Source organism: Arachis duranensis, chromosome 4 (genome assembly GCF_000817695.3).
Source record: "Arachis duranensis cultivar V14167 chromosome 4, aradu.V14167.gnm2.J7QH, whole genome shotgun sequence".
Taxonomy (NCBI): Eukaryota; Viridiplantae; Streptophyta; class Magnoliopsida; order Fabales; family Fabaceae; genus Arachis; species Arachis duranensis.
The window spans coordinates 5,501,038-5,512,665 of NC_029775.3; the positions used below are offsets into that span (position 1 = coordinate 5,501,038).

At 31.5% G+C, this 11,628-nt stretch overlaps 1 protein-coding gene across 4 annotated transcripts in view; it reads right to left on the reverse strand.

Annotated features, from left to right (window-relative positions):
* LOC107482942 (phosphatidate cytidylyltransferase 1) overlaps nucleotides 1-11,628 on the reverse strand; it is a 33,444-nt gene that overhangs the window by 2,456 nt on the left and 19,360 nt on the right. Inside the window, exons 1-5 of one of the 4 annotated variants that reach the window (XM_052259964.1) lie at nucleotides 3,073-3,280; nucleotides 1,227-1,322; nucleotides 771-1,024; nucleotides 470-621; nucleotides 168-309 (exon numbers count right to left, since the gene is read on the reverse strand). In XM_052259964.1, coding sequence (XP_052115924.1) covers nucleotides 168-309; nucleotides 470-621; nucleotides 771-1,024; nucleotides 1,227-1,301 — 623 coding nt within the window. In that variant the 5' untranslated portion in view covers nucleotides 1,302-1,322; nucleotides 3,073-3,280. Of the gene's footprint in view, nucleotides 1-167; nucleotides 310-469; nucleotides 622-770; nucleotides 1,025-1,226; nucleotides 1,372-2,070; nucleotides 2,726-3,072; nucleotides 3,281-11,628 lie in introns of those variants that run through there. The other 3 variants (XM_052259961.1, XM_052259962.1, XM_052259963.1) reach the window with 3 other exon arrangements.

The window sequence follows — 11,628 nt, forward strand, 5'->3', positions numbered from 1 at the left end:
CCTATTTGTTTTATGAACTGCATAATCAAAGAAAATTACATTATATAGCCAGTTCCCTTATCTCTGGAAAGTAGGCAAATAATCTTGGTTTTAGAATGACAATTCTCCAATAGTCCTCTATGATGAAAATGTAAATGTGAATAATAAATTCCTTTTATAGATCATACCAGAAAATCCCTTCGAAAATGCTTGCCACAGTGAAGGAGGACTGCCCAAATACAACAATTAGAATCATGTGAGTCCAAGCATACTGGCCAAATTGGTACTTGTACATCTTCTTCTTTAATGTGAGAATGAACCACATAAATCCTGAGACCAAACAACAAAATAAAACATTTAACCAAAGTATTAGTATTCCCACAGCAAGCAGCATCACAACCCAATAAAATTAGCATAAAATTCAGGCATCTGGTAGACATATTCCACAAGCACAAGCAAATGGACAATAAAATTATATGTATAAAGTCACCTGAAATGTAAAGGGCATAGCAGATAACCATATGATACTTTATAAGACTGCTCACTAGCCGATATAATACCATGTCTGAAGTTACTGTGTTAACGAGGCGTGGACTAAGAATACGTCCATAAACAAATAACATCGCGGTGAAGAAAAAATGCCTGAAATGGTAAATGCCAATGAAAAATGAAACATACGACGAGCTATTAAATAACTAAGAACAAGACTTGTTTCTGGCGATTTGTTGACAAGCTTATCTTGAAAATAACAAATAGCAATGGTTTGAAAGAAACAATTTTGTCACTAGTACCAATTTAATAGCCTAAATCCTGGAAGTTGCCTATCTTCATGTGCTCTCCTGAGTAGATTGAAAAGCTCTTTTGCCATGAAGATTTGGATAACAACCACCATTGCTGTAATATAAAGGTGACCCATATAGATGATTAATGCAAAGCCACCAATCATCCAAATGGATGAGTATGCACGAATTAACATGGACTTGTATTTGCTTTTGTCATCAACAAGCAACTGGCCTCCATTTGCTTTGGTAACTTCCGGAACAGCCTGAGATAAAAGACAATGAAAACCAAATCACCTCAAATAGCAGAGAAAAATTTGCCCAGATAGATACCACTGGGATTGAAAAGAAGTCAGATATTGCTTCCAATCATTTGGTTTTTTTCAATTAGTATCTTGACAATTTTTCACTCCAATATTTTATGCAAAATATGGTTTACAGTGAGAAATCAAGGTTTAAACAAATAACCTCGGTTGAGCGTTTTCGGTGCCTAATCTTGGCACCAGTAGATGACGGGGCACTGGTACTAGTATCCTTCTGCATAGCTCTTGAATAAGATTTCACCTGATTGGAAGACAATGTGAAAATCACATGTGTAGCCAGAAGATGGCACCTGCAAAGAAAATGACATAAAATATACTTCTCTATACATATGAAGCATACAACTCAATACGCTTATCACACTATGTCCTATCACCTAACAAAATATCAGGGGATAAAAGAAAATTTAAGTGAACTGAATCAGTGATTCCCGTTGAACAAAATTAAATTCTGCAAAAGAGCCTTAAATATTTTGGTATTTGATCTCGTTTGCTATTTACTTATTACATCAACTCTCTTGTTGTCACTATCATTATCATGTACTTCTTTTCCACTAGTACACCTACATAATCTACCAAGGAACTTGATTATTTCCCCATTAATTTAGCCACTTTATTTGGTGTGGAATATTGAATTTCACCTAAAAAAAGTTTATAATCATGATCATGGTTAAATAGGGCATCACTAGAGGCCCTAATAGTCATATAGGAGGGGAGAGGTTAGCCATTGGGAGATGCTGGGTGTCAGGGATGACCCTCGGCCAAGGAATGTCTGCCAATATGGAGAAACCTATACTGGGAACTACCCATACTGATGAGCCATGGAAGGCTTTTAGCCTTTAGAGATTTCACACTGCCTTTGCAGTCAGCCTACCCTAAAAGGACTCTATTTGAATTCTTGTGGATATCAAAAGTAAATCCCTCTTGCACTACGCTCTAAACAAGCTCTCTTCACCCCACAACCCCAAAACCACCCTATCGCCAACTTATACCTTTTAGGAATGATGCTCCTTGATAATCCATTTTGCAGAACATTTTCCCTCCATACTTTTGATCACAAGCAATCCAAAAAGGCAACTCAATCTGATCAAAGCTCCATGAGAAATCAGTTTAATGGAGTCAACGGCTTGTCTCGTGTGAGAAACCTAGGAGACTTAAAGCTACTTCAATATACATCATCTGTTAAATTGATTAATGTGCATGGTTGATGACTGAATCTGAATTCAAAAATGGAGGCTCAATTGAAGATACTAGTATTGTAGTACAAGTACATGAATACAGCTATCACCCAGAGACTGTTCGTCAATGTATGATATCCATCGCATATTCACATTTGCATAACATAAATTCAGAAATTGAAACCAAATCCCCAACCCACCTATGTTGACTTCATGTGCATCTATATAACTTCCTAATTTGGAGTAATGCTACACTTTCAGGAACTACTGAGTACTGATCCCTAATCAGAAACTCCTCTATCCATTCAAATGATAAGACCTATTCACCACAAAAAACCACTCCTGCATTACCAATACTCCATCCCCACACGCTTGAACTTCCATAAAGTCGCTGACTTTGAAATTTCCGTATCCCATTCATCCCTCAACTGCTCCATGATGCAAAACATTTTCCAGTTATATCACACATCTATACCACAGACAAAAATACAAATAAATAATGCACAACTAAAATTTCTTACTTTTTCCTTATTTATATAATAAAATCATTTACAATAAACTCAAAGCTTTGTGAGTGACGAATCTCGAAGATTAAAGGTGCTTGGTGAAGCATGAAAGAAAAAACCAGATTCAAAATCAGAAACAGTTCATTACAGTTAAACCTATACCAGACTTGAAAATAATAACAGAAGCACACTTGAAAAATCAACAATCCAAAAAGGAAAAACAAAGTGTAAATAAAGAAAAAGATAAAAATAGAAGATAAGTAATAGCGAGATAGTGAGTGTTAAAGTGAGATGTTAAGAAGCATGGAACCTGGTTGGGTTGAAGAAGACGCTATGAGAGAGACGAAGAAGAAGAAGAGAATGTTAAGAGTGAAGAATAATAGAGGAGGGAGGGAGGGGTAATAAGAGAAGAGAAGAGAAGAGAATCAGAGAATATAGACGAAAGCACGCAAAAACGGTGAAGCTTTTTTGTTAACGAGAAAGTGTAGACCAGAATTTCTTTGTTGTCAAACTCATCAACACCACCAACATCAAATTATTTGAGACTCCTTTTAATAAAACTAAATCATTTTTATGCAATTTATTATGCTGCATTTGGTGGCTAATTTTTTTTTTTTTTATGGAAATAGAAGTGGTGATATATTTTAATATTGTAATTTTTGATGTTTTTTAAAATTGTGGAAGTATACAAATTGGAGGGTCCGATTTCTGTACCCCAAATTTTTTATTTTTTTAACACAAATCGGACTGTTGAATTTGTGTACCTTTCACAAATCGGACGGTCTGATTTCTGTACCTTTATAAATCGGATGGTCCGATTTGTGTATTTTTAAAAATCGGACGGTCCGATTTTTGTACTTCTAATAAATCGGACAGTCTATTTTCTGCTTTTCTAGTTAAATGATTCCACATTTGAGTATACACCCTAGCAATTCATATTTTAAAAAAACACCACTATCACTCAAATATTAAAAACATATCCTTAACAGATCAAGTCATCAATATTCAATAATCAAATAATCAAGATAACGAGAGAGGCAAAAAAATAAAAAACTAGAAGAGAGCAGATCGGTGCGGAGATCTGACCGGCGGCGAGAGAGAAGCACAGCCGCAGTGTGAAGGAAGTGGCTGCTGTTACGGTGTTTGAGAGAGCTGTGGGGAAGATCACGGATTTCGTGTAGTTGTTAGGGTATTTTGGGATTTTCAAACTAATTTACTTGAATTCTTTCAAGGTTCTACCGTCATCAACCCGCTTTCATTACTGGGTTTTGTTTGGTGACTGCTTTCATTATTGGTTTAATGATTTATTAGTTTGACCGATTCCACTGTAATCAAGGTTCTGAAAACTGAACCGGTCATCGAATCGTTTTAGTCACTGGTTCACTGGTTTACTGGTCCAACCGGTCTAACCGTGGTTCAACCGAAAAAACCGTTCCTTAATAAAATAATAAATAAATTATAAATAAACATCCTAAGGTATCTTTCAAATTTAAAACCCTATATAACATATCACCAACTAAATGTAATTAATCATCAAAATACTCAAATACTTACAGCAAATATATTGGCAATTAACATAATTATACTTTCATTAAAAATAGTTGAATTGAATTGCAGTGCACAAGTTAAAGACAGAGAATATTGCCTTAATGTAGCTAAGTCAAAAAGTAAAACAAAACAGGCCCTTTTAATTCTTACGCTTGTAGGCTTCAATATAATCATTACCATACAAAGAAACTTTCTTGAAGGGATTTATGGCAACCAAAATAGGCCCTGCTTTTGTCTGAATTTTACAAGATATGATTAACAAGGTTAAATTAAAAGAATATTTTTCAGTTGTCTCAGTGAGTCCAGCTAGATAGAACAAACATCACTGTGTACTGTGGTAATTCTAGATCATATCTTACTTTTCTATCAGGCAGTGAAACAACAGACTCAGTTCCAGAAGATGTTATTATCTTCACCAGCTCCCAATTCCTATTTGAAAGTTGAAGCCAATACTGAACCTTTGAAACAATGAACTTCAGAAGTAAGGGAAAGAAATAGAAAATACTAAGCTATCCATGTCTTACTAATAATAGAATAGAAAAACTCAATCTCTTAGAACTCAATAATTACATCAGTTATCCAACTAAATAATTGCATCACAGTTATCATAACCTGATTTCAAAGCCTAGAAGCAAAGTGAAATTAAAAACATGAGACATACAATAAATCAAAAGATCACCAATTGCAAATTTTTTTAACAAGAACAGAAGTTAAGAACAATAAAATTAATAAATTATTCACGAAATTAAAAATAGTAACAGCATTCAGCAACAAACATTTAGCATTCAGCACAAACAGCATTCAGCAACAAGACCATATCTGAACTCAACAATCAGCATTCAGCAACAAACATTACAAAATATTAACCAATAATCACACTAAACCTCCAACTAGCAACCAGCAACCAACAATGACAAAATAGCAATAAACATTAGTACATAAACATTCCAAAACAGTGATGACTCTAAACCTGCACCCAGCAACCAATAATTACAAAGCAGCAACATTATAAAACATTACACAAAAATTTGAACAAAAATTCCAGAAATTAAAAAGAACAAGAACCAAGCATTCAGAAATTAAACAGAGCCATCACTCATCAGTAAACAGAACAAAATTAAAAGGAAGGAGCCGATCGAAGCAAAATTAAACAGACCCATCAGTAACCAGAAGCAAAATTAAACAGAGCCATCACTCATCACTCATCAGTAACCACTAACCATGGCAATGGCAAAATTAAAAGGAAGGAGCGAATGCGAAGCAAAATTAAACAGACTAACAGAGCCATCGGTGACCAGAAGCAAAATTAAACAGATCCATCACTAACCTTCGACGGAGACACGAATGGAAACTGACGAGACGACGACAATAGGCAAGGCGACAGCAAGCGGCGACCCAACGGCGAGCTGCTCCAAGCCACGAACAGAGAAGACAGGGAAGATGGGGATGACGAACCAAGCTACCTGGGTTCCGAACAGCGAGAAGAAGAAGAAGTGGAGGCGCCGAGGACCTGGGGACGGCGGCGGCAAGGATCCTAGGGCTAGGGTTCTCTTTGATTTTCTTCAGAAGGGGCTAATGGGGGTGCACGATGCACGAATGATTCTTGATTCGGGGAAGGTGGCCGACGTGGTCGTGTGGAATAGAGCTGCCATCGGCGGGAAGTGACTGCACGACGGAGGCAAGAGGTGAGACCGGCGACGGTGGCTTCGATTTTCGAAGCTCAAACGGCGGTGGCTGGACGAACGTTGCGCCGTTGCCTTCGAAGCTCGAAGTTGGGACGGTGGCGGTGGCTGGACGGACATGCGCCAGCGGCTTCGATGAGGTTGAGAGAATCTGGACTCTGGACTGCTGCTTCGCGTTGTGGAGGCTGGAGACTAGAAGGAAGGGGGTTAGGGAACTTAGGGTTGCCATCCTGCACAGCGAAACGCAGCGTTTTTGGTAAGATTAAAAAACCGGTCGGATCACGGTTCGGTACGACCGACCGGTTCCCGGCCAGTTCAACGATCCAACGACGGTTTTCAAATTTGCCGGTTTTACCTTCTGTCCGAACCGTAATTGATAGCGGTTCGCGGTTCGACCGGTTCGACCGTCCGGTTCGAACCGGTTTTCAGAACCTTGTAAATTTTCTTTTCAAAATGTCTTTCATCATATATAATTTATAAAAGTAATATTTTGTTAATTAATATGTATAGCGTATATCCTCTATAAAGAGCCGAAATGCGTATTCAGTATTCACCATTTTCTTTATAACGTGCAACGATAGTAAGGGTAGAATGGTAGATAATTAGATATATAACGAATTTTAATGGGGTTTTACTTTTTATTTTATTCTTATTACAAATTATTATTGTATTAATACAAAAAAAAATTTCTTGTCCAGCTTTAGAAAAAGAAAAAATAAATTGAGGAGATATATGGTTGAGATTTGTTGCTGAGGACATTCGTTTCTAGGATCGCAAGTTGCTCAAAATTCCAATGCAGGGTTGATATGGTTCCTTTCTTTTCCAATTCAAAAAGACATTGCATATTTGCATTATATTTTAACCTTGAGCTTCTTCCCACTATAATCAATTCATCCCAATTAATTAACCAACGTGAGATATTAGGATTTACCTTCAAATTTTGGTTATAATATTTGAGAATAAATTATTTATTTTTCTAAGGAATAAAACAAAAAATAGAAATGACTTATTAATTTGGAAATTGTTATATTAAATTTCATTACTTGTTATATCAAAATCTTTCATGTTTTTTTTATGGGATTTAGTTTAAATGTTTGTGTGCGTACACCGTTCAACGTGCTATAAGCATTATTTTAAAAAGGACTGTTACTGCTGTAAATTTTGTGATTTATAATTATTAAGTAGTTATTATTGATATTTTTAAAAGTGTGAAATTTTATTCAATTGTGAGATTGTTTATTTTTATATTGTTGGTTAAATACTGACCAAATTTTTATAAAAGCACTTTATACTTGATACTTGATAGCATAAAATTTAAATAATATTTGTAGTTTTGTACACCCTCTTTTTTTCTGGATTAATATATTTTTTCGTTAAAAAAATATCTAAAAGCACTTTATTTCATTATATTTATTAAGAAAATATATAAATGATAATATATTTTGCAAATTCAAAGTTTAGTGTTACTTCAATATAAAAAGAAAAACCAGTGTTAGTTTTTTTTTTTCAGAAGAAAAGTTAAAATCCATATTTGCTAAATAAAACTATTATTCTTTAAACTCTTAAAATATTAGAAATATTTGATTTTTTTAGTTTATATAATATTAAAAAAATTTAAGAATATTTTAGATAATTGGTAATTATTGGAAGCAACGAAGTTTTGGGAATCCAAAATGGAAGAAGCGATAAGAACAAGGAAGAATTTTGGGCACAATATAAATACGCTTCAGAAATACTACTATATTGCACATGGAGATTTAATGGTCCAAAGTTTTATAATTAAATTACATGAATAATATAGCACGGAATTGAAGCCAATTCAGGAAATTTCCCATTCTGTGCTCTAAGGTAAACCCTCAAATCTGTAAGTAAAACATGTTTGGCAAATGTTAATTATTAGAAAAAAGAAAAAAAATTCAAACAGACATATATAAAAAAGATACTTATAATTTGTCTAATTCTTTATCTATAAAAGTATATTGAAGATAATGAAGCAAGAATAAGAACACAGTACAATTGTTTTCTAATTTTATCTTTATCCCTATTATGTGCAATAATTTTGTATTTTCTATAATGAATCACATGTTAAGCACGACCTTAACTACCTTTGAAGTAACAGACGACACATACATAATAACGTTCAATTTTCAAATTGTAGCAGAAAGTGACAACGCAAAAAACAAAATAGTCTAAGATTTTCAAAATGATTTTAATATATTCAGTGTTTAGTATATTTAGAAATGCTACATTATATGTTTTGGAGCTGAAGATTAATTAATTCGAAGATTGAAAAGCATAAGTTCAATTCTGAAAAGTGGCTCTTTATTCTAAGATGCTCTGCTTTTCAGTTGATCTAAAATCAAAAGTCAAAATGCTTCATTCCAACTAATTGTGGCTTCTGCAATATCTCAGTTCGCTGGTTTTAATATAACTCTCAAAGAACGTTACCCCTTTAAAAATGCCATAAATTATTGTTAGTGTAGATTTTATGTAGGAATCACAACTCAGCAGCTTTAAAGTATATGATTTTATGTAGTCTTTCATTTTATATATGATTTACTTTTCTTATGTTATTTTTGATGTATGACTAATTTCTTCTCTCTCGACAAAATGATGCGTATCTTGTTAATATTTTGGGGTCCATAGAAAAAGCCATGAGTTGCTTCCTTGAGTTGTTGTTTTGTTGGGCCTGAAGCTTACTTACTATATGTGGTCCAAACAAGTTTTATACCCAGACAGAAAAAGTTTCATACAACCAACCCGTTTGTAACATAGGTTATAATCTCACTATCCAAAAACAGAATATAGAAACAAAAACTCCAGTCCAAAAGAAGAAAGAAAGTGAAAGAAACCCAGTCCCAAAAAAAAAAAAGAAAAGGAAAAACAGCAATTATTTGTTTTCCTAATTTTAGTTGGCCACTCAGCCACTATTACGCTTTGTCTAACTCTCAACATAAAACTAATGTATTGAATAATGGAATTTCCCTTAAATTAATCATTTTATATCACTAATTTACTATATCAAAAGATTACACACTATGAAACTCATTCCATTATTAATTAGTATTCTTTTGAAATTTTATTTGTCGACAATAAATATTCACTTAGTAAATTAATCTAACATTTTTACTTTTTCAGGTACTTTTACATTAATGAATACAAGAGAATAAAAGGTTTGGTTGAGGGTTTCTATAAAAAATTAAAAATAAAATTATTTTATTAACACATCCAAATTTTTATAACAACTAAATTTAATTAAGTTGGTTTAAACTTAATAAAAATTAATTTAATTAGTGAAAGTGTATAAACACATTCTAACTTTCAGTGGCATCTTGCACTTCCTCCTTTTTTTCGTATTTTTTCTTCTTTTTTGCTTTCTTTTTTCTTCTTTGCATACAATTGATGTGTTTTTTTTTTCTTTTTTCTTTTCATCTTTCTGGTGATTTTTTACAGTATTATATATGTCTTTTTTTTTATTTTATTTTTTTAATTTTTTTAAGGTTTTTAAAAGGGTAAAAAAAAAAAGAAGATGATGATAATGAAAAAAGAGATGATGAGGAGTTTTAAATTATGCAAAATTTATTAGAAAATAACACCAAAATATCTTAATAATAATACCGAAACTTCTTAATTTTGATACCAAAATTGAACTACAAAAATATAGTTTCTTTAATGCTGCATTTTTTTTTGCTTCTTATGATGATGATGGTGATGATAATAATAATGATGATGATGATGATAAAGAGGAGGAGTAGTAGTTTTGAATTGTTATTCTGAATTTTTTAGGAGTATTACTTTTCATATTAGACTTGAATAAACATGTATTACAATCTTATTTAATTGAAGGAATGTAATAAATAAATTGCATATTAAAGATCACAAGATAGTATCGAAATTACTTGAATGAACATGTTTATACTATATTGCAATCTTATTTGGTTGAATGAATATGGTTTTACACTTATTGGATTGAATTCTTGATAGAAATAAAAAATACCGAAATTTTTAATTTTGATATCGAAATATTGCTACAAAAACTAAAAATGTCTTAATTTTGACACCAAAATTTTACTACAAACACATAAATGTCTTCTTAGTATTTTTTTATGCTTCAATGAGAGATTCTTTTTTTCCTCTACTTACTAACTAAAGATAATGAAAAAAATATTCTAATTTAGTGTTCTAATCTTTCTAAATAATCATATGATGATCAAGATAACGAAGAATAAGAGGAGGAAGAGGAGTTGTTGTTGTTTTGAATTATTTTATTTTTTATTTTTTTTAAGATTATTCCTTTTCATACTAGACTTGAATGAACATGTATTACAATCTTATTTAATTGAATGAATGTAAAAAGTAAATTGTATTTTAAAAGATCACAAGATATCTAACACCGAAATTACTTGAATAAATATGTTTGTACTATATTAAAATCTTATTTAGTTGAATAAATGTAGGTTCACATTTATTGGATTGAATTCTTGTAAGAAATAAAATATCAAAATTTCTTAATTTTGATATCGAAATGTTGCTATAAAAATAGAAATTTCTTCTTTAATATTGCATTTTTTATTTTTTATTCTTTTTCTTATGTTGTTCTTACTTCTTTTAAAAGCATTGTTTCTCAATTAGACTTGAATACACACTTATTGGATTGAAATTTTACATGTGTAAAAATTTGAAAGAAAATAAAGGAGAAAAAAATACTGTAATTTATGAACGGCATTTATGATGATGATGATGATGGAGGAGAAGGAAAATAAAGAAGAAAAATAAATTCAAATGACAAAAAAAGAGGAGAAAGAAGTACTGATGGTGACGACCACGACGATAACGAAAGAGAAATATGAGAAAAAGGAGGAGAATACAAAGGAGCAATAGTAACAACAATGTATGAAGAGAAGAAGCGCGTGAACAAAAAATACATTATAATAATTTAGTTAGATTTAGTTAAATAAATGACTTGGACATAGATAATAATCAAATTTATTTATAATATTATAATAAAAAATATGAAATATTAAATATATATACTTTTATAGAATTTAATTTTGTGTATTATAAAAAGTTTTACATAATCATATAATCGTATTCATTCTTTTAGATGATTATTCACACGGTTAATATAAAAAATAGTTATTTTTATTAATGTAATATTATTTAACTAAATATATATATAAAATTATTTTATATTAATAAAGTATCAAAATTAAATTTATTTTTATATACAATAATTAGTTGATGATTAAGTTTTAGTAAACATGTAACATAATTGACAAATAAAATTCTGAAAACAGTTAAAACAACCTGATGCAATTAATGAAGATATATATATATATATAACTTTTTACAGTTTTATATATGAAAGAGTAGAATTGATATTGTTTAGCTTAAAATAATAGAAAAATGTTATATGTATTATTATATACGTTGTGTGCAATGAGAAATAATGTACTAAAAAATTATACAGTAAAAAAATACACTTAATATAATTTTCCACAATAACAATGATGATGATAGTAAGAAAAAAAAAAAAAGAGAAATGGAAGATAGGCATGTATAAAAGCAAAGAGAGCGTGGGAGGGAATATAGACGAATATTGACAGTGTGAGCGTGTGATCATGTGAAGTGAAGGT